This window comes from Labrus mixtus, chromosome 1 (assembly GCF_963584025.1).
Source record: "Labrus mixtus chromosome 1, fLabMix1.1, whole genome shotgun sequence".
Taxonomy (NCBI): domain Eukaryota; kingdom Metazoa; phylum Chordata; class Actinopteri; order Labriformes; family Labridae; genus Labrus; species Labrus mixtus.
In genome coordinates, this window is record NC_083612.1 from 34,214,345 (window position 1) to 34,237,451 (window position 23,107).

The 23,107-nt window shown below is 40.1% G+C and overlaps 1 protein-coding gene across 2 annotated transcripts; it reads right to left on the reverse strand.

Annotated features, from left to right (window-relative positions):
* Positions 1–12,859: 12,859 nt before the first annotated feature.
* fgf4 (fibroblast growth factor 4) lies at positions 12,860–20,149 on the reverse strand. 2 transcript variants are annotated; one of them, XM_061042924.1, is made up of 4 exons: positions 19,775–20,149; positions 18,764–18,867; positions 14,231–14,330; positions 12,860–13,425 (listed from the first exon to the last, which is right to left on the reverse strand). In XM_061042924.1, the coding sequence occupies exons 1-4, from the start codon at positions 20,145–20,147 to the stop codon at positions 13,415–13,417; spliced, it is 588 nt and encodes a 195-aa protein (XP_060898907.1). In that variant the 5' UTR covers positions 20,148–20,149; the 3' UTR covers positions 12,860–13,414. The 2 variants fall into 2 exon arrangements, with proteins under 2 accessions (XP_060898907.1, XP_060898897.1); XM_061042914.1 differs by having other exon boundaries at positions 12,860–14,330.
* Positions 20,150–23,107: the final 2,958 nt, after the last annotated feature.

Consider the following 23,107-nt stretch of genomic DNA (forward strand, 5'->3'; position numbering starts at 1 on the left):
TTTTTTATTTATTACTTTAGCTGCAAAAGTGTACATGTAGTATATAGGTATGTAAATGCATCAATTTGTACTCTTCATTATTTTTGCAACCCCCATCCCCTCTCCTTCCATGTCTCTGTCCCAGCCATGTCCTGTTGAGGGGCAGCTGGGCATCTGATCTGAGGGGTGCTCGGTTAGGTCCTCAGTGCCTTCCTCACAGTACGAGGGTGTCATTATTATAGTTTGTCTATGTTTTTGTTTTGTTGCATATGGTTGTCTTTGTGTGTTTTATTCTGCCCTGTCAGGATGTCTTTAGTTTTATAATTTTGAAAAACTAAATAAAATAATAATTCATAATATATCTAAGATCAGGCATATCCTGTCGCAGTACGATGCAGAAAAACTAGTTCATGCATTTGTTACCTCCAGATTGGATTATTGTAATTCTCTTTTGTCAGGGTGCTCTGGTAAGTCTCTAAAGACTCTTCAACGGGTCCAGAACACTGCAGCTCGTGTACTGACCAGAACTAGGAAGAGGGACCACATTACTCCTGTCCTGGCTTCTCTGCACTGGCTCCCTATGCAGTCTAGAATAGAATTCAAGATCCTTCTTCTCACCTACAAAGCTCTAAATGGCCAGGCACCATCTTACCTGAAGGAGCTACTAGTGCCGTACTGCTCCTCGAGAATATTATGGTCCGGAGTGCAGGCCTGCTGGTGGTACCTACAGTCTCCAAGTGTACTATGGGGGGTAAAGCCTTCAGTTATCGGGCTCCTCTCCTCTGGAACCGCCTTCCAGCCGGGGTCCGGGAGGCAGACACAGTCTGTATTTTTAAGAATAGACTTAAAACTTTCATTTTTGATAAATCTTATAGTTAGGGCTGGTGCTGGTGTAGACCAGCTCCTAGGTATGCTGCTATAGGCTTATACTGCACGGGGAACTGGCACCTTGAGCTTCTCTCTCTCTCTCCCTCTCTCTCTCTCTCTGTGCATTCACATCATATTACCCCCCCCCCCCCCCCCCCCCCCCCCACCCCCTTCTGTGCCTTAAGCTATACAAATAACGATTGACTGACTGATTTAAAATATGCATCACTTTTCTGTTGTGTAAAAAAACAAACACCCAAAAATATTTTAAAACCTGAAATACATTTTGCAGCAAAGCTTGCATGTGTGTTTGATGCATCAATACTTGAGGGAAAAACACAATAAACATTAAATTCAATGTGTTCCAACTGTAGTATGAGTAGTATTAACAGATGTAATAATATAGTAAAGCTGTTTGTTGTCTGTTATTGTAAGGCGAACACAGTGCACTGCATGTGTCTTATATTGATCATCAGGTTACATAAAGTTCTACCAAACGCACTCAAACTTCACCTTTTATTTGCGCTCAGGGTAAAGTCTACATATTGGTCTGAATCCAGACTGGGTCAGTGTACACTAATAAAACAGACTTCTTTCCGCTCTTATCGCAGTCTGCCCTGCAGTGTTTCCGCCGTGTGGCCTTGTCGTTACATACAAGCAGGTTAAACTGTAACGGAGAGCAAATATCACCAAAAGTCAACGCCTTGCACACATTTCAGAAAGCTTATCTCTCTGTTACATTTCAGATTCATCATCAGATCCTCTCTGAGAGAAGACACTGTTGCTGCCAACTTTGAGTCCCCCCCTCTGTTTTGGCTCTGCACAGATTCTGTCACTAGATGGCAGCCTACAACAGGAATTGATCTGTCAGAGGCAGCTGTCTATTTATCAAATCCAACAGACCATGGCTTCTAGGCAGGGGCCAACAGGCTAACACTGAGCTTGGTCCCCCCTGTGACCACCCCTCCAAAAGGAAGAGCCCCCCTCATAACACATACACAGTATTTGACTCAACAACCAGACTCACAATCTAGTATTAAATACTGTTACTGAAACAAATATCAATCATGGTATTTAATGATGTGGGCTATTATTTGGCATAATATATATATATTTAAAGCGATCATCTTTGTCTATTTTTCACCTGGGTTTAATGTTCGCCTCTGACAAAACAACTGGCCCCAGTTTGGCCCCCTCAGTAAAAGTGGTCTAGAACCGCCACTGCAACAGAGCTGATCCAGGCATTTATACAGAAAAACAATAAGAACCCAAAGTCACACTCCACAAGCATGGTGAAACAGCCACGCATGTGGAAAAGAGAGGAAAACAAGAGGAAGGAAGAAAACAAATGAAAGAGAAGAGGAGAACGACAGGGAGATGATGCTTAGGTTTAAGAAAAGTTTAAGAAAAGTGAAGATGAAATAAAACTTCTGATTCTGAGTATGTAAAGCTATTTCGTTAGCATGCTCTTCAGAGTTGTTTTTACAGGATAGTCAATTTCTTTAAAATGGAATATTGGCATATTTTACTTTCATTAAAGATGTTTTAATCTTTAATGAAAGTAAAATATGCCATAAAAACCCTTTAGCTAATATATCACTAATAGATATTGATCCAAATAGTGTCTCCTTTATTTATTCATAGATTACAACAGCCATGAACATCAAAGTCAATGTAGACCACAGTTAATATTAAAATAATTTAAAGCTGCTGTGAGGAGTTCTAGCTGGTTAAGAAATAGACTGAAATAATTACCAGTGTGTCTTTAAGAGCTACAATAGCAAACAAGACCATTAGCTACAAGATTTGTTATTTCTGTATCGTCTGGAGCATGGTCGGTGTTAGACGAGGTGATTTGAATCTCGCTGGACAAACAGATTATTTTACATTCTTTTTAAAGACAGCAGGAGCAGTTTTTTTTTTTTTTTACACAGAATACACGTCCAGGACAAGTTCAGCAAAGAGGTAACAGGTAACCACTTTGTCCACAGAGGGCGCCAAAATCCACACAAACTGAAAATTCATCACAGGAACTGAAAATGATTCAGCTTTCAGAGCTTTAGAATCTGTTCAGTATTTGTGTATACTGCGTTTGTTTATAGGGAAGATTTTATGTAGGATATAAAGACGGTAAGGTTTGGCTTAATTTTTTTTTAATTTGATTTTCTTCAAAAGATATATGCATGCAGGTATACAGTAAATGTCCCTCTAAATGATTTCACTAATGCATTTGTCATTGATGTTTAAATTCCAAAGAGGATCTGAATTCCCGATGTGTAATTCATGCACAGTATTTTGATATGCAGTCTCTCTCACTTTTTATTTATTTTTAACAAAAAACAATGCAGGTGCACATTATCTTGTAGATTTAGTAGAAGCCATTCATTTCTCTGTAATAGTATACACATAAGAGAAAAGAAATCAGAATTTTTATTTCTGATGGAAAAACATCAAATACAACTACTACATATTCTTCACTGATTTATGTTTGAAACTAATATCTTTTTCATTCTAACTTTAATATTTATGAGGAGAAAAAATAGGTCTATAAATCAAGAACCTGCTTAAAGGTAAGTCAAACCAAGAGACACTATGAACATTTATCTTGTAGTCGTAATTCACTCATCCCCCAGAGGGCGCAATCCACCGCTTTCAGGAGAGAATCATGGCCTTAGACTTGGAGATGCTGACCCCGGAGATGAACTTCTTAGATCCACAATCCAGGCCCCTTCAGCTCTGAGTGATACAGGGTCCAGGCAGGAATAATCAGGATGCTGAGTAGTGCCAAATCCGCGTTCAACAATTAAAGATGCATCAAGGCGTCAAGTCCAAAAATGGCCTTCTTCTATGGGTTTAACACACAGCTCTTGTTTCCACACACAATCACTGGTTACAGCTCTCTCCTCGTTCCTGCTCTTCCTGCTGTGGGCCTAGTTTTATCAAGTGAGCTGAATCACCAGCTGCAGTGGAAAGGAGGGATATAGCATACAGCTACAGAGCACAGAGGGCGAGAGAGAGAGAGAGAGAGAGAGAGAGAAAGAGAGAGAAAGAGAGAGAGAGCGAGAGAGAGAGAGAGAGAGAAAAAAAAAAACATGAATCACTACAGCACGAAACACATATTCATAAGGTTTGACATAATAGCCCTCCCTCAGTCTGGACTGTCCTCTGGGATAGAGGAGGCATCCATCCAGGGCTCCCAGGTTCACCACCTCACCAAGGTGTCCATTCTTTCAGGGCAATTCATGCTTTCCCCCCACAATTTACAATTTTCAGAAATCAAGAGATAGACTGCAGATTGTGCAAAATTGAGGTACAAAAATGAAACACCAAATTCATTTAAATTGAGACGGCGTGACAACCTCTTGAGTTGAAAAAGGAAACCAATGCAAAAACTGCAGTTCCACTATAGTGCCCACTTGAAACTGGGTCCAAAATCAGAGGAATCCCTGTTAGCCCCCCATTAAAATGATTTTTCTTTAACATCAGAAATAAACATGTTGTCAGACCGGTACAAAAGAACAGTGTGCTCATTTCTTTATTAAGAGTCAAACAGAAAAATAAAACATTAAAAAATAAAACACATGTGCAGGTGAGGTAGAAACCCATGAGGGCTTATCTCAAAACCTCACCTTAAGAGATTAAACAAAGTTAAAATAAAATACAGTAAAAATAACAAAGTAAGAATATTTACGATCACAAATAAAATTTACCCAATTGAAAATTACATACAAACATTGAAAACATACAAATAGAGCAAAACAGGACATACAGAATGTAGACAATATAACAAAATCAGGACAATTCACTATTCACTACAAATCTTTCTGACATCAAAACATTTCTGAGTTTCAATTTGTATCTAGAAAAAGACAAAAAATCACAAAGTAAATGAAGATGTGTGTTCCATAATTTGACTCCATGGTATCTTATTGAGTCCTCGAGATGTACGACACATTGGAAGGTATAGGTTATTGATTTGTCTAGTTGAGTAATAGTTCACTTGAGAATGAAAAATGAAAAATGCTTTAAAGCTTTCTGGTAAGTTTGCATTCATGTATTTAACTTTAAAAATAAAGCTTCTTATTTGAAGAATTGTCAATATGTTACACTTCAGAAAAAGAGGGGAGGTTGCATCACAGGACTTGGAGAAAGTTGCCATTCTGACAAAACGTTTCTGGAGTAATAGAATTGTATGAAGATATATATAACTCATCCATTTTAATAATTTGAAAGCTAAGAGTTATAATCAGTCTTTACCAGAGGCGATACTGACAGGTGTAGCTGTTCCTAGGCTCCACTTTAGTCCTGTTGCTGACATTCAACTGATGTCTTTCTTTGTGCTGTTTCCATCTTTAAGAATATGCTAGCACGATGATGTGAGTGTTTCAGCAACCAAGATATACCTTCAGTCCTCAACCTCACCTCTTTGCCTATAATTCTAGATTAGGAAGTTTTTGTAGTCAACATGTCCACTGCCATCAATGGGCTTCTTCACGCCTCCTCAGATACCAAAGGAATGGGTGACCTCACCAGGATTATGTCCATGTTTTGTATCGTCTGTGGGTGTATAGAGCTCGATCTTAGGTGCTTTGACTGGATCTTCAAAACTGTTCCCAACTGAGGTCTAAAGACTTTTTAGACTTTTCTTTATTCAAAAGTCTTTCTTTCATCCATTGGATTTATTAAGACCTGCAGCTCCAGATTCTCAAACAGTTTCTATCCAAATATCAGAGAAGGAAATTCAATTCAAAAATCTTTGCTGTATGTGCAAAATTCACATCGAGACAATGCAATTTCTTTCAGAGAAGTTCAAGAACCAGTGACTTTATATCTTTAAGATATTTTATTTGTTTCTACTTTTATTTTGAATGTGCTGATAGATGCTGCTTTTATGTTGTATGTAGGTACCACTGAGGAGAAGCATCTACTTTTGTTGTACAGCTGTGCAATAAAAGGTATCATGGTTGTGATTATTGTTGGTTTTTTTTTGTCATGGTCTGTATCAAACTAAACTGAATGTAGTCTCAGTGATGTCATCAATAGGTCTATGAAGCCCAAAGATAGCAGATGCCACATTGAAAATGCCGTCTCAAACTCCAGTCAAGCCTAGAAATAGACAAAGAGGTGGAGCTGAGGCGGTCCTTAAGCCTCTCCTGCCTGACAGTCTACTGAGCCACACCTCGATTTTGAAGTCTTTGTCTCGATATGATCAAAACTAATGAGTCTTCACAAAATTCACTCCCCCAATATGTGTGCTGATACAGACTTGAGCTTTAAATAGAAAATTTGTATTTGTTCCAGGCTGTAAACATGTTTTTATTCTCTTGTAAAAATCGACATTTTCATATGGCTGTGTTTAGTTTAGTGTATTGTTTTGTGGACAGTCCCCTTTAGTTAATCGTACAGTAAAAGGAGCAGCTTTAGCCTTTGCAGATAATTTACAGCTGTACTCCCCGGCCAGTTGTCAGAATAGGCAGACCTAAAATGCATTAGTTAAAAATTCAAATATAATAAGTGACATTTCATTAGAAATTCCAACAGGTCTAAGGAACAGGAAGAGAGACATAGAGCATGTTGCTCACAATCGGAACAAAGACATCAAAGCAGTTCATGCAATAAAGACAATACAGGGGAGACGAGGGGAAAGAAAAATCACAGAGGCCACATTGAACACACATACAACATGGAGGCAGGCAGCAGAGACGGATGGGTCATCTGGGGTTTTGCAGCCGGCCTCAAGTAGACACTTAAGGAACTGCTGTTATTTTTATTTTTTTTGCACTTCTGCATTAGCTTCATTTTTCAACACTGGAGGTTGTTGCTTGGTTTTATGAGTGTGTGTAAAGATTTTTGTAGTGTTAGATATGAAAGGTGTTGGACTAATATCGGAGCACTCTTTGTGATCAGCATGCACTTTTCTCTCAGGCATCTGGAGGCTGCAGCTGCAGGTGTGTCCTCACACACACATTTGAATGCTGCCAGTAAGCAGCTGATTTGCCTTTGGGCGACTCAGAGAGCAGCTCTGGCCTTGTTTTCTTTACTGATTGATGGATTCAAATCACTGACAGACACGAGGTCATCACTCTGACTTGTTGTAGTTCAGTTCAGATCTGCAGTCTGAGAAAGAAGAGGACCGATCTAATGAGTTTCTTCTTTCCTGTTTTTTTCTCCGTGTAATAAAACATCAAAACACATAGCGGGTGTGTGTTTGTGTGTTTGTGCACATGGAGCGGGGAGCGGGGAGGTTTTTTTATCATCTCCTCACCTACCTGTGTGTACACTCAGACACCAGGAAACGACGGTTCAATCCCGGTTCTCTGTTGTCCCAGACATTGTTGTTAACTCTCTCCTCACACAGTTTTAAGGATGTGCTGTTTCATCCCACAGGTGTGTGTGTCTCTGTGAATGTGTGTGTGTTTTTGTGAACACTGTGCAACTAGCAGACAATAAGGCAGGAGGATGCAGGAGGCAGGGCTCTATCTTTAGCCCGATTTACAGCCTTTACCCGGGCTGGCCTTGGTTTAGACGAGCAGAAAGTTATCATTCTTTCAGGCCTGTTTTAGCCCTGGCCTCAGCTGAACAAAGGGACAGAAATATTTTATGTAGATGAGGTATGTGGACACCTGTCCTGTGCTCTGAGCGAGGCCACAGGGGCAGCAGATACAGCGTCCAGCAGCAGGAAGACACAAGAGCAGAAAAAACATCAGGTCTGCTATCTGCTAATGTTTGAAGCACGAGGTCGACAGACCATGATGTAACCCGAGAAATCTGTTGATCATCAGAAGTTTCATTTTGGAACAGAACTCCCCAAACTGCCTTTTTATGATTGTCATTGTAGTTCCATGAATGGGCGTCATAAGCCGTTTTCACATATGCACTCCAGATAATATCTAGATATTTACAGGAGGACTTCTCCGGAGATTCTCCCGAACTAGCCGTTCACATATGCTCCTCACAGCGGGGGACTTTCCCTGTCAGAGGGGAGGGGAGAGGGGGATTTCCCGAGGTAAGACGTGACATAAATAAACAACGCGGAAGTAACGGCTGAAGCAACAGAGTCCGCTACACGACGTTATAATGAGAATATTTGCCTTTCGAGAGAGCGAGAGCCCCAAAGTTACATCCCTTATTCTTAACTCTTAAAATAGAAAATAATCTTTGAAATGCTTTAAAGCGATATATTACAAAGCCATCGGCACCACTGAAGTTACACATTTGATTAACTGTAGTGTTACACAAGGTTACACAGGGGCTTCACTCCGACTCACTTCCGTGGTATGAGCCCAAAAACAAAACTGATTTCTTGTATTCTAGTAGAAGCAGCTGAATGTTTGGCAGCACTTTGAGTACTAGACACATTTCCCCAAAGGAAGACAATAAAGTGTATCGTATCGTACCTGACCATAAGAAGAGGAACTTTTAAAACGTTTCTTTGTTGAAGGTTGGATTGAGCAATTTCTGATGCATTTCAGGTGGTCGGAGAATCTAAATGCTGATTGGCTATCACCAGATTTGTCGCTCTAGGTAAAACATTTGATCTGAAATTGATTGTGCGATGCACTAGATATCTTTTTATAGAGATCATAAAATCATTGTGCGACTACCACTGATGGGAGCTGGTATGTCTATAGTGCCTATAACGTTTTGACTGCTTTTAGCCATCCACAAAGACGGTTTTGTCCTGCACAAACCAAAGCCTGCTGATACGTTATTGGTCAATACAACACAAACTACAAATGTACTAAAAACATTTTTATGTAGAATATGAAAATCAGTCGATATAGATGCCTGAAAATAAAAGTCCTATAGGCACCCAATATTGGGTAACTTCTTAGCTTCAAGAAACAAACTGAAGACTCATTCTTCACTTATGCACCTTTTTATGAAAATCGACTTTTTGGATAGTGTGGATCGATAAAATAAAAGATATTGTATTGTTTTAAAAATGCATCAAAAGGATCGAAAATTACTGAAGGAGGAAAATGTTGACGATCTTAATCGAAATCTTTTAATGGGTCGTTTGTGTAAGAGAGGTGTGGTTAGTAATATCTCAGGGTTGACTGAGACTGTGGTGGAGGGGCCCAATCTGAAATATTTTCATGGGGCCCAGAAATCCTGAAGACACCCCTGACTGTGACTTACATTTACCTAAGATCTCCTTCCTTTGGGCGCAGATTGCCTAGCGGTTTGGTCGTGCCCCATATTGGAAGGCGGGCGGCCCTGGTTTGGGTCTGACTTGTAACTCCTTTCCATCATTTCATTCCCAACTTTCTCCCGTCTCCTACTCTATCCCCCATCCTATAAAACAAAGCCAAAACCTCCTTCCTAATATTTTATACCTTTTCATTTAAAGGTTAAAAGATCACCAGAGTCAAATGTGAAGAATGAGAAAGTTTGGTCTTCAAGAGTGACGCAGACTAAAGTCGAGGACAAGCTGAGGTTTTATTGTTTTTAGCAGCATTCACTCGCTGACACGTAAACATCACATCTGTGTGTATGTTGAAAATACAACCTAATTTTCATTCATTGTGGTCGCTCTGTGGGACTTAAATTCTCGTTATACTAAGTACATTTTATTTCCACATTTTCTGTGTAATGCATAAAAACAACAATTGAACAACATTTAAAAAAAAAAAAACACTCAAAGGAATGCAGCGTCACTTATTCTTATTTCTTTAATTGAAAAAGCAGTGTCATAAAAGATCTCACAAAAAAATACAGATTACACACATACATACAACATCCTGGTTTTATTTCCCCTTAAGCGTTTCCATGTGCACGGCACATACAGAGATATTTTATTTGGCCCTGTATAAAACTACAGGACAATAAAATGATTCGAATAATAGTTACAAAGTTGTCATAAGACCACAGGACTCAGAATCATTGAACAGCATCACATCACCCCGTCATGACAAAGACATATTTATATCTACAGTCCAGACATGTGTACAGTTTTATTATGACGGGATCTTGTCCTGAAGATCAACTTGCTGATTGTCACTCAATATGACTCCAAAACTCATAACCATGTTCACTGTTATTTTAAACTTTAAAGGGGCAGTCTCACTTTCCACTTAATGCATCACTGCATCCAGATTTACACACATCTGATTCCCCTTTTCTCTCTGTGTGTTCATACAATTTACATTTTAGTAACTTCACATCAACACAAAGAGACGGTGGTCTTGTGTTCTTACAGATTCCTATTGGGGCGCTCTTAAAGTCCATGTAAAACAAATATCAGAAGTTGGTCTCGAAACAACAAATCTGTGTTTAAAAAAAGTTGCTGTAAATATGTGAAAAGACTGTTAACTATGTTTGAATCGTGGATTTAGATCATTAAAAAAGTTTTAATAATTAGCTGTAAGGTTCAGGTTTTTTTCGAGCATAACCCTGCCCCCCCTCCCCTTGTGAGTTAGATAGGCGTGTCTTTCTGAGTGGGCGTGGCTCTGTCGTTAACACGCCTACAGCATCCCATAGCAGAAATTACTGCCTTTTCTTTCATGATTTCAAAAATAATTTTTATATACTTGGCAATTTTTCTTTCTGGTTTGTTAATAACACAGTCTTCCATTGAATAAAAAAATGTAAATTGCCTGCTGGGTAAGATACAGAGAGGATCCATACAGAGATAGACCTTTTGTTAAGAAGGGAGAAGATTTTTGACTGGCTATTTCATTGACTTTGGCTGTTTTTTAATGGTTTAGAGATTAATCAAACATGTGTGTTCAGCACACACAGACTAAATAACTACCCAGCTATAAAATAACAAAAACAAACTAACTGATAAAGGCAGCAGTAGATCAGCAGGTCTTGAGAAGTGGGACATAAATTATTGGCTTTTATCAATGGAGTCTAAGTGAGGAAACATCTGTCTGTCCTTAAAAATCATCTCTCTCTTTAAAAAAAAAAAAAAAAACGTCTTTCTCTGTGTAGGGTTCCTTTCTGCAATGTTGTCAGGCACTTGAGCCTGTCAGTGACAATAAGCAACGTTTAGTCACATATTTTAATCAGGCACATTTGCCAGTTGAAGAATCAACTAAAACAACTCAAAAAATTGTTGTAACCGTTATTAAGACCCCAACATATGTGAAGATAGAGCCCAGATTTAAAAACAGTGACAGATAAGGAGGTTAATCTGTGAGCAGCATACAGCAGAGTAACCTGTGAATCACTGGAGGCCTCAGAGCAGACAGACCGCTGTTGCTGCTGTTGTTGTTGTGATTGTAGCTGAATAACCAAATGAGTAGAAGGAGAAGGGGCCTGATCCTGGGTCAGAGGTTTTTTTCTACTGTAAACATGATGCCCGCCATGCAAAGCAGCGATACTGGAGAGCAAGTGCGCACAGCTGTGAGCAGCAGACACACAAGGTTACCTGCATGCACGGCTGCAGAACCAGCTAAGACAAGGAGAGGAGGTTCAAAAGGACTGTACTGAAACAGGAGACGTTAACAGGACTTATTCGGACAATGTGCACAATGACATGTATGTCCACACTGAGCCCGCATAACTCTGAGGAGTCTGGACATCCGACCGTCCGGTTTGCACGAATCACAGCCTTAAGCCACAAACAGTTTTGCATGATATTTGCTTGAGCTATTTGCAACTTAATACCTAGCGTGTGCATTCAGCGTGGCCCGGCCTCTGTGCTAATGCATCATTACTTCTACTGGAGGCACTCATGCTCAGCAGAAAAGAAACAGGAACATTCCCTGACAGGAGGCACAATGTTAGCTATAACAAGAGGAATGTTGACACAGAGATTTTAAATCTCCTTAATAAACATCTGAAAAGAAAACAGCAAAAACAAAAAAACAGGTTTAATGTGATCACCTTCCTCTCAGCCTATGTGTTGGGTTATTGATGATTAGTGATTTAATCTATTAATGAATCAAACGTGGTGTCTTTCCCACCCTGCTCTGTTGGTTTAAAACTGGCCTTCCCCCCTGAAAGGAATACCAGCACCTTCAGTTACTCAGAAGATATATTTACAAATATATAAAGAAAAATATAGGGTTACTGGCCTGAGCATATAGTACAGTCCAACAGCTGTCCGTAAATATTTCTCCCATGATTATCCTTTCTAAAAGTAAATCACGGGGTAAAGATAGCTGGAACGTGACAAGGTGCAACCAGGACAACATGGCCACCAGAGCTGAGCTGCAGTCAACAACAGAGACTCACAGAAAGAGAGAGAGAGAGAGGAGACCGACTCAAGAGGGAGTCTGGGAATTATAAACTCAGCTCATATGTGCTAATGCTATTAAATCAAAAGACTGTGAAAGAGAGGAGGGAACTGGAATTTTGGTCGTACCGGAAGTGCGCCAAAAGTTTATGTGCTCAACAGTGTTTATTTGTGAGTTTATTTTCTCCTGAGTGTGTTGTTGTTCATCACTGCGGCAGGAAGTGACCCGGAGGGGAAACACACTTAAGAGAGTGACACTGATCTATGGCCTGAGAAGTCCCGAAAAGCTGGAGGAAAGACTTTGATCAAGATATAAGATCATTACAGAAATAGTTCCACATGTTTGGAAGTATATGTCATCCTTTCTACTGAGAGTCAGATGTGTTGAACAGCCTGTTAGCCTAGCTTAGCACTAAAGACCAGAAAAAAAGAGAGAGAAAGCCTCGTACAAAAATAATCATTTGGACAGCAAAGTTCACTAAAACTTAACATTGTGAAGGGTATTCACCGTCAATGTTTGATGTCAGATGCTGGATATTACTGTTTACTCATCAACTGAGTAGCAGAATTTAACGTGTGTACAGCCAGGTACAAAAACGAAATTTGGTCTGAATATCCAATGTTTTTATTGGCACACACATGTGATTTTTGGATCAAGCAGATGTCGCCCTTGAGCACCAGCATGAAACCAAAACAACTTGCGGTGCATTGTTGTGTTAGCATGCTAATGCTAGCGATCTTTATTATGCTCATATCTTCACACTGCATGTAAATTTACCTGAAATGAGCGTGATCTAGAAACACAGTTAATCAGTGAGTACAGTATGTTATTCTTCTTTTCTCTAGTCCCTCAATTAAACAACTTTTATACGTGAGGGGAGGAGTCAGCCGGCCGTCCTGGCGATGTAAACAAACTGAAGATAGGACTCTGAAAACTCTGAAAACATCACAGACAGTGGGACTCGGGTGTTACACCCATTGTAGACAGTCATGACTTGAGTTATTTTCAGAGGATACACTTGATTTATATTACAGTTAAGTGTGAAAAATCACATATTAAGCTTTCAAAGGGCCTCTTCAGAAACCAATGGGTGACATCACGGAGACTATGTCCATATCTTATACTGTCTATGACAAAAACTGTCATGGACATGGATGAGTCCATCATTTACGATGCACCTTTTTATGTAATGTACCACCTCCTGAGACCCCCCACCCCCCTTCATCCGACACAGAGATAGCCTCCTGTTGTGAAGTGCATACGTGAACAAGCAACCTAGGAAGATTTCAGGGGCAGCCTTCATGATAATCTTCAGGAGCGCATGTGTGAAGAGCCCACCAGGTGGACAAATGTCTTCATGTCCAACCGCTAGTGGACAATCAGAGTTGACCTGACATAAAAAAAAAAAATCCACAGTCAAGGTTACTCTGTCACATTACAGCACTTTGACCTTGCCTTTAAACTCCCAAATTCCCTGCTTGTATAATGTCAGAGAGGATGCCTCTCTATCTGCAGTCATATAGCTCTGACCGAGATGGATGGCAGAAAAGTTCAGAGTTCACCGCAAGAGCTATAAACAGACCAGAGGAGGTGGAGGGGGTTCTTCGTCTCTCTCTCTCTTTCTCTCTCTCTCTCTCCGTCCGTCAAGTAAGATGATACTGTTTCAATTAGGCTCCAGTGCCACACAAAGGGGGCCGAGTGTTGAGCAATCAGTGCAACTTCTGACACCAAACATTTCTGTGAGTACACCTTCACTTAAAAAGGTTTTAAATATAAAAAAACATAGTTAAGTCAAAATGTCTGTTGTGCACTGCTGGGTATATTTTTTCAATCAGTGCAAAAACATCCATTGATTTCATAACATAGCAGCAAAATCTCTGATAAATTAGAAAATGAAAACATAAATAATCATTTGACTCTTAGAGAAAACACGTTCTAGAAAAAAAAATACAAAAACTGTTAAACATAAATAAAAAATATAGAAAATGAAAATATAGGATCAGATATGATACACTTGCATAAAGCTTGTGGTGAAAGTGCATCATGGTTTGGAGCCCCCCCCCCCCCCCCCCCCCCCCCCGTGTCTCCATATTGAGGTGAAGTCTATTTCTGATGCCTTTAGATTCTGGGTAAGAAATGTGTCACCGTCATGGCGGGGGACACTCGGTTTCCTCGTTTTGTTTTGCCGCTCTTACTCAGGCCGATGTACATCTTTGGGTAGATGGCCGACTCGTAGGCGTTGTAGTTGTTGGCGAGGAGCTTCTCCTTGAACTTGCACTCGTTGTTGAAGTGTAACTGGAAGAAAAGAGATGGGAGAGATATCAAATTATTTTCAAAAATGCTGATTGTTCAGCGGCAAAGACAAAACAAAGCTGTGGGGAATTTTTGATATTGTTAGTGGTGATTTCTATCAAACAATTGCTTTATTTCTGACTGCAGGGCTATTGTAGCAGCTGCTTCAATCACAAAAGTCTGACTCTGAAATGATGAATGATGTGAGTGAGGCAGGACTCAGGACACCAGGCTCAGAGTGGACTGTTTTTACTCGGTCAGCTGGAAATCATTGTTGTGTATGTAGTACTATTGCTTTACACACTCTCGGCCTGCTCAGTAAGAATGGGTTGGATGTGTGGATGAAGTTTGTAGCCACAGAATGATTTAACCCCTGGTTGTATGAATTATTGTAGTGTCACAAAACCATTTATTTTCAAGCCATACAGAGGTGGAATTGTTTTCCTGATCATTGGAAAGTTTGCGATCGACATCTGTTATAAATACTGTGGCGCAATTACCACCAACTCGCCACAGATGGTTGTTGCTCCAGTCTAACTGGGTTGTGCTGTAAGCGTTGATATTTTATGAATTAGATGCCTTTTGAATGAGGATGATTTGCATAGAAAGGGGCACATTTTTTACTGACTCATGGATAATTTAATCATGCGCAAACAGCACCGTCGCACAGAGACGCTGTTTCTTTGTCTGAAAGCCAAACATAATCGTGTCAGTGTTGTTACCATCACAGATAGGTTAATCTCTCCTCCTCTGGATGCTGCTGAAATAACTACATCATGATGAAGATTTGTAAAAAGCCACAGAGCCAAAGAATCGGCCATGTTGCTCTGCCATGAGGCCGACAAACGACTAACGAAACACTGCTTCAAAAGGCATTTTTTCCCAAGTGTCTGGACCGGCGTAGATTCTTCTGAGTACTTCAGAGGGGAGTGCAAGATGAGCCCTGAACAGTTCTTTCAATTTACAACTGAGTGCTACCAAACACAGAAATCAGCCGTTGTAAAACATCTGTAGTCTGTCACAGCGACATGACGAGCTGGAGTCCGACTCACACGATGTAGACTGTAGCTATCAGCCTGAGATCTGCCGACTGTTGCAGACAAAGCTGTCCTTTCATTCTGCTGTCTATTCAGAAACCTCTTTTTCTCGCAACCCAGCCAATAGTTGCCCATGTGCAAAGTTCCTCAGTATAAGCACAGGCTGAATAAAGCGGATGTAAAATCTCAGGCAAATAAGTGAAGCTATTCTGGATTGTTTTGAACCGGCTTTTCTCTGCATCCAGGAGGGGGCGACACAACGTGTTGTAAAAAAGCAGTCAGTCTGTAGAAGTCTTTGAGGAAATGGTCCTACTAATGAGTTCATATGCTCCATCTCTAGCTTTAAGTATTCAGATTTACAGCATGATGGTCATTTATGGTCCCATTTAAAGCCAAACACACCAGAAAGCAGGGGAGGAGTCAGGGCAGGGCTACCTGCGATTGGCCAATCACTTCCACAAAGACCTGAATAATGTTTGGGGATCATTTGGTCAGTAATAAAGTTTTGTTTAAAACCTGTTCATAGTGAGCCGAATACTAACAACCCAATCAGCAGTATCATAGTTGCAGAAGTTATTACTGTAAAGCAGCTTGCAATAGAGCTAGCACTAGCTTAGCTGTGCAAACCTCGAGACAAGCCACCCACTTGGCTGTCTTTTTTTTATCAGATATATCACCACTGTCTTTATGTGGAAGTTTTTGACACAATGAGGGAGTTTTAAAACGGGGCACCACTTGCGCCAGATAGCCCAGCTGTTAGGTTGCACCCCATTTACGTAGACTGTTGTCCTCTGAGTGAGTGGCACGGGGACGAGTCAGACTCACAGCTGCTTTTCCTATATGTGTTTCCCCACTCTCTCTGAATTCCTTCTCTATCCTCCGTCTTGTCGCTTAAAGGCTTTTAAATGAAATAGAAATCAAGTATATCCTCTGAAAATAACTCTGTGAGTCATGCCTGTCTACAATGGGTGTAACACCCGAGTCCCACTGTCTGTGATGTTTTCAGAGTTTTCAGAGTTCTATCTTCACTTTGTTCACATCGCCTGGACGGCCGGCTGACTCCTCCCCTCGAGTATAAAAGTTGTTTAATTGAGGGACTAGAGAAAAGAAGAATAACATACTGTACTCACTGCTTAACTGTGTTTCTAGATCACGCTCATTTCAGGTAAATTTACATGCAGTGTGAAGATACGAGCATAATAAAGATCGCTAGCGTTAGCATGCTAACACAACAATGCAGCGCAGGTTGTTTTGGTTTCATGCTGGTGCTCAAGGGGCAACATCTGCTGGATGAAAAAATAATAGAAAGCCTTTAATGCATGCATAAGAGTTCAAAATTGAATATAATAAAAAGTACCAACACCTTCTTGGTTTGGCAGTGGGCTTCCCAGCATGCTTTGCAGACAGCTAGCTGCACAGCCCAGGTTGATGGTGTCACTTCGTAACAGCTAACTTCTTCATTGTGTCAAAATCAGTCACACCATGAAAATGGTGACATACTGTTTGGAAGAGAAACTTTAAGAAGTGCAGTTTTTATTGAAAAATGATTTAAGTCTAGACAACAGGTGAGCAGTGGACCTGGCTTGCAAATTATAAAGCAAAGTTTTTTATTTTTTACACCAGTAGTGTTGTTAACCCCTCTCTCCTTTACAGCTCCACTCTCTCCTCCAAATGCGGTCGATTCTGGCTCCAAAAAAAACAAGATGGTGATGGACAAAATGTTTTTTAAAAATGGTCCAAAAACCGATTGGTGATTTCAGAGTGGTCATGTGTACTATACAGTGTTTGTAAACTTAGACATATAGTGATGCACAAATCATGAGTCTGATTCAGTTTTTGTTTGTAAGGGAAACAGACAAGAGTTTTTTTTTTAACTGGTCTACAATTCTACAATTCACTTAGCAGACTCTTTCATCCAAAGCGACGTACATCAGAGAGTAAGTACAACACAAGCAAGGATCTAGAAAAAAGGGAACAATGTCAGTAAGAGCAAACGATCAGCTTTGAGTCTGATTGGACACACAGGTGCTGACAGGAAGTGACCAGAGGCAAAGCACAACATTGAGGGCAGTTCTTGAGAGCTCTAATCAGTATAGAAACCATCTTATAAGTCATCGTTATCAAACAAAAACCATCGTCATTACCATCATCATCATCAATAATATGGAGACCATCATCATTAAGTTAGTAGGTATTCATGAAAGAGCTGGGTCTTTAGCTTTTTCTTAAAGGTGCAGAGGGACTCGAATGGAGTTTGGAAGTTCATTCCACCACTGGGGGGCGACAGAGGAGAAGAGTCTAGTCAGCGTGGGTCACCACATTGTTTTAAACAAGCATCTGCAAGTCGGATGTAGGATGTCCAACGTTATTTTGATGGCAGGGTCGTCTAAAGCCGCTCCTTCCCAACATCTGCCGGAGTATCACAGAGTTTATTTGACACCAGTTAAACCGTGACACCGGCTACCTTGTGGAACAAACTAAGCATCTATACTAACAAGATCTCCTGTGTGTTAAGAACCAACGTACTGCCTAGCCAGACGCAAAAACATAAACTCAGCTAGACGTCTGCATTCTCCTTCTTAGATCTTCAACAACAATATTCTATAGAAACTGAGTTCATGTTTTTTCACGTTCCTATGCTGACATCCAACGGTGCAACAAGACATTTATTCCCCTAAAACAAGCATCTGGCCACCATTTCTGTGTTTCTTTCTACTTGACCTCACTGTTTTTCTGCCACCAGAATGCATGCCCAACTTGCTGTGATGAAAAAAGTTCAAAATGTGTCCATAAAGTTTGACACAGAGTGCAGTGTGAACAGTAAGTACTAGGGTTCAGTGTGATGTAATGTAATGCATCAAATCTGATATGGCCTTAACATTATTGTAATATAAGGTAAGTCTTGGGCTATTTCCTCCTGAGTTTTAACCTTGAATCATCCATTCCCTTACTATTGCTGTCCAAACTCATGAAAACCCCACAAAGCATTAAAATGTAATGTTGTAACTGAGCATGTATAAACTGTTCCTTTAAATCAAACAGATCAAGTACAGATTGGTGTCAAGTTAAAACAGCAAACACGTCTTTCTCTCTACTCTCAGACTGTGTTTGAACATCATCCCTCAGACTGAATGTTTCTGTTTTAGACTGAGTGTAATGTACAAACAATCCCAAATCTTTCAGATTCATAAACCCCGACGAGACTGGTTCAAACTATTCGACTAAAAAAAAGTTTTTCTTAATGAGTCACTATCGTTTTCATTGTTTTGAGCAAAAATGTGTGTGTGTGTGTATCTGTGTGTCAGACAGTGTGTGTACGTGCTGTGTGTCAGACAGTGTGTTTGTGTTGCATGTGTGACACTGTGTGTTTTTTGTGTCTCCATATTGGTGCACACTCACAGATCCGTACAGCTTGCCTTTACGGTTCATGGCCACAAAGAGTCTGCTGCGGACGCCCAGCAGAGTCACCACGCCTCTCTCTACCGGAGAGATCTCCAGCAGACCTGCAGGGAGACAAACAATGAACACTCAGAAACACACACACACACACACTGGAGAATGATGATCTACAGTTGCTGCTGATGCTGCAGGTGTTGCTGCTGCAGGTGTGGCTCTGAGCAGGACTGATCCCTTTGACAAACACATGATTTACTGCCCAGTTTTACATTAAAGGAAAATCAAATCCTGTTTAAAATCTTTTTTTTTTTTAAACTCAAACTGGAACCAGACAGGACACAATTACTTCACACAGTTTAAGAAAAACACGGATGTGGATGATTCTGGATGGAAATAACTTTTAAGATTTTAAAATGTACTGATGATGTGTTTTTAGTTTGTTCTTTGTTCCCACAAAAGCTTTAAAGCGACTTCTTGATGTCCCCTAAGATGTCCTGCCTCATCTCAAAAATAGTCCGGAGGTGCACTAAGCATCACAGTCACAGGAGGATTATTACATCTGGGGGGACTAAACATTAGTAAACTCTTCTTCGTTGGTGTTTCTGTTTCTGCTGGAGTGAACATGTCTCTTAGAGCAGCTGTGTCCTAACTTTAGGATCTGTCTGAGTCACTGCAGGCTCTGGTTACACATGGCACTGATCTGCTCAGAGGCACTGCGGCAGGACAGGCTCCAGATGTTGCTACTAAATGCACGGATCAATAACTGCAAACTTCACTGACTGAAGCATCTCTTCAGAGGGAGAAGGAGAGGTGTAAGAGAGTAAAAACGCACTTCGCTTAAATGTGTTCTATATAGAGGATTGGATAGTCTCAAATTTACAATCACCTTTCTTGTTATCAAAGTTATTTAAACGGTGAAAAGTCATTCCACCAATCAGCGCATCTAAAGTGTCAAGTGAAATAATCAGCAGGTTCTTGATTTATTTAATTTTTATGATAATTGGTCAAACTTACTGTGACGGTTTTCGTTGTGAACTCCCATTATTTTTCCGTCCGGTAACACCTGGATGTGGAAGCCGATGCCCACGTTGCAGTAGAGTCTCCGCAGACGTTTAATGCCTTGCAGGTAGTTGCTGTCCCTGCCCATCTCCTCGCGCTTCTCCCCCGGGATCCGCGCCAGGGAGCGCGAGTACATGGCCTCCCAGCGCTCCGCCGTGCCATTCAGGCCGGGGGCGCATCCCGTCAGTCCGACCACCAGAGCCAGCACCAGGACCGTCCGCAGGGCCGACAGAGAGCCCATCCCGGGTCTGGCTGTGAGAGCAGCAGCCTCCCGGCGTTTGTCTTTCCAGTGAAGCGAGAAGAAGACGAAGAAGACGCAGCGGCTCATTCCCAGACCGAGCGGCGCAATGCGCGCTGCAGCCATGCCGCTATATTTATACCTGCAGACGCATTACATCACTCACAGACACACAGACACACTGACTGACACACACACACACACACACACACACACACACACACACACACACACACACACACACACACACACACACACACACACACACACGGATTGGCTCTTTCTGCAAACTAAATAATAGCTCTCTTATCGGAGAATAAAGAGTTATTCTAATAAAGAACTTCTTTGTGTGGGGCTTCACTATCAGCAGCAGAAGATCATAATTGATGTATGGGAGGATGTAAAATGGGAAACGGACTGTGGTGTCGGGACAGGAGACAGTTCTATAAATGAACAATAACAGGAAAAAACACGGGTCCAATTGAAGCGATGAAAAAAAAAAGGCTCGGACTTAAGAGCGCTGCGGGGAAATCATGTCCTTATAGAACACAATGGAAAGACTAAATAGAGAGTTTGCAGCCTGATAAGTAGGCTGTCATTGTCACTGAACAGCTCACACACTGTAAGCTTTGTGAACACTGGTGTGGAAATATTTTTAGGTCACTGTTAAAGGAAGAGTTCACCTGTTCCTTTGAAAGTTTCCTGCTTCGGTAATTATATTACATTTAAAGTTCATCTGAACATAAAAAAAAAACGTGTAACACATTAAATATGTAAGTTGAAACATCTAGGGGAGACCGGGGTTTTGGTGCCAGTGTCACCCTTCTTCTCTGCTCATCATCCCACAAAAGTCATTACATTACATGTTCTAACTGATTTCACTTTTTAATATTATTATTGAGCCTTATTGAAACACCAAGTTATTAAGCCTTTAAATACCCCAATCACAGGGGCAGTGTGTCCCATGTTATCCAAACCCACCCAAATAATAAAAAAAAAACTGTTGTACCGTTTTGTTTGTTTGTTTTTTTATATTGAGGGGAATTCAAATCAAGAACACATCACCATCTAAACATGTTTTTTCTGTTTGTCTGTTTATATTAAACCAAAATAATCATATTACATACAGACTTCTACATCCTCAGTGAGATGTGTTTTCCCCTAAAAACCAATAAAACAGATACATGGTGTGAACATAAATCATGCTCCTATGATCTTTGTAGGACACATGGTGTCAATCAGTGACACATGTGATTTTATTTCATGGATGTTTTTGCCAATTTTAGAAAATATGAAGAAAAACACTCAAATTGGAGCTGAAACTTCAATATTTACTGGATTGTGGAAACATGGAATATACTTTTATTTCTTGTCTTATTTAAAAAAAAAAATCTTGTTGAAAATGTGTGAATTTGATACAGCAGGGGTTAAAGGTCATGTTTCACACACAATACATTCCATTAAGCAATGTTTTCTCTTTTGCTCATTGGGTAAACTAATTAAAGGCTTAAATTGCATAATTTGATATCTTTAAAGTAGAACCTGGAATATTTATGGCTGAGATTGGGATTTTTTTTATGTGCGATCTGTTCTAACACAACATATATAAATATATATAAATGAGTTATTTGATGTTTGTATGGGTCACTTGCTCATAACTTTCCTTTCTCAATTCATTTTCACAAACAATAATCAATTTAGATGTTATATGCAGTAATATTTAATTTTTGGTACATATTTAGAAAGAAAATAAGTAAACAAAGAAGCTAACATCAACACAAACAGTCAATAAAGGCGAAAATGAAAAGAAACGAGTTTCAGAGGAGGGACAAACAAAATCTTCCAGAGGTAAAATAAATAAAAAAAACTGTTTTTAATTATCGTATTAAATATTTTTTAATCAGCATATTTAAATGTCAATGCCTGATGTATCAGATATGATACAACACAAAATATACATTGTGTTATATAAAAAAAAACATCTTTGAAGTTCATGTATCGACTCCAGATTCAAAGAATTAGAATTATGACAATTTATGATGGCCTTCAGCTGTATGGATGTTAAACCTGCACGCCACGATCGTTTGAATTATTTTTCATGAAAGAAGTGACATGGAGGAATGTGCAGTGTCTGATATTGTTTGCAGTAAATAATGAATGTAACAGTTAGTGAAACCCTGAGACAACCAATCCCGCCTTCAGGTGAAGAGCTGTCAATGCTTTAACAACGCTAAAGCATTTGTGTGTGTGTGTGTGTGTGTGTGTGTGTGTCAACACAATGACACAATGATGACAAGTTTTACCTTCATATCAGTGCAAAGTGTTGTTCAACATTTCTAATAGTATCAGTGAGAGCGGAGAAGAACATTCAGTTTTGTTGCATGGAGATCTTACCAGCTGTGTGGTTTTACAGTCTGTAGTCACACACCAGTTTGCAGGATATAAATGTATCACCCCCCTGCCACTCTTAGGAAATGTTGGTGAATTATCCTGAATGTTTCCTGCTGCTTTTACACATCAGCTCAGCCCAAACAGGGGGGGCTGGCAGGACAGATTCTGAGTAAAGTCAAGAGTGACAAAATGTGGCTGTTTGTGTTCACACATGCTGCCCAGCCTGAACATTTTAGGAGTTTTCAGGAGATTTGTAAATTTGTAAGAAAGGCTCAAGAATTTGACCACAAATGAGTCCCTCTAGTGGTTGCAATGTCGCAATCTCAACTACTAATGCAAATTCAACCAGTCCTCATTCATTTTGTGAGGCCTTGCAATGTAATCCACATATTTGATCAATCAGCTTTGCCCACCCCCCAAGTGTAATCATTTACATAATTTCACTCACTTCTATCTTATCTGTTAAGAAGATGAAGACTAGTGACATGAAAAGCTAATTTTTAAACAACAAAAAGTAATTTCTTCAAGTTGATTTCCTGATGTTTTACACATAAGAGGGGTTAAACTTGTATGTGGTGTAACTCCAAAGAACACGTAATCAACAGGCAAGCGAGCTACAGCTACACAAAGATAAACACATCTAGAAACTGGCTGGTGTT

Excerpts from the sequence above, each read along its gene's own strand:
- fgf4 (XM_061042914.1), bottom strand. The coding sequence starts at position 20,147 with ATGAGCCGCTGCGTCTTCTTCGTCTTCTTCTCGCTTCACTGGAAAGAC. Across the intron at positions 18,868-19,774 it reads TCACAACGAAAACCGTCACA|GTCTGCTGGAGATCTCTCCG; the intron begins GTAAGTTTGACC and ends GTCTCCCTGCAG. Across the intron at positions 14,331-18,763 it reads AAGGCAAGCTGTACGGATCT|TTACACTTCAACAACGAGTG; the intron begins GTGAGTGTGCAC and ends CTTTTCTTCCAG.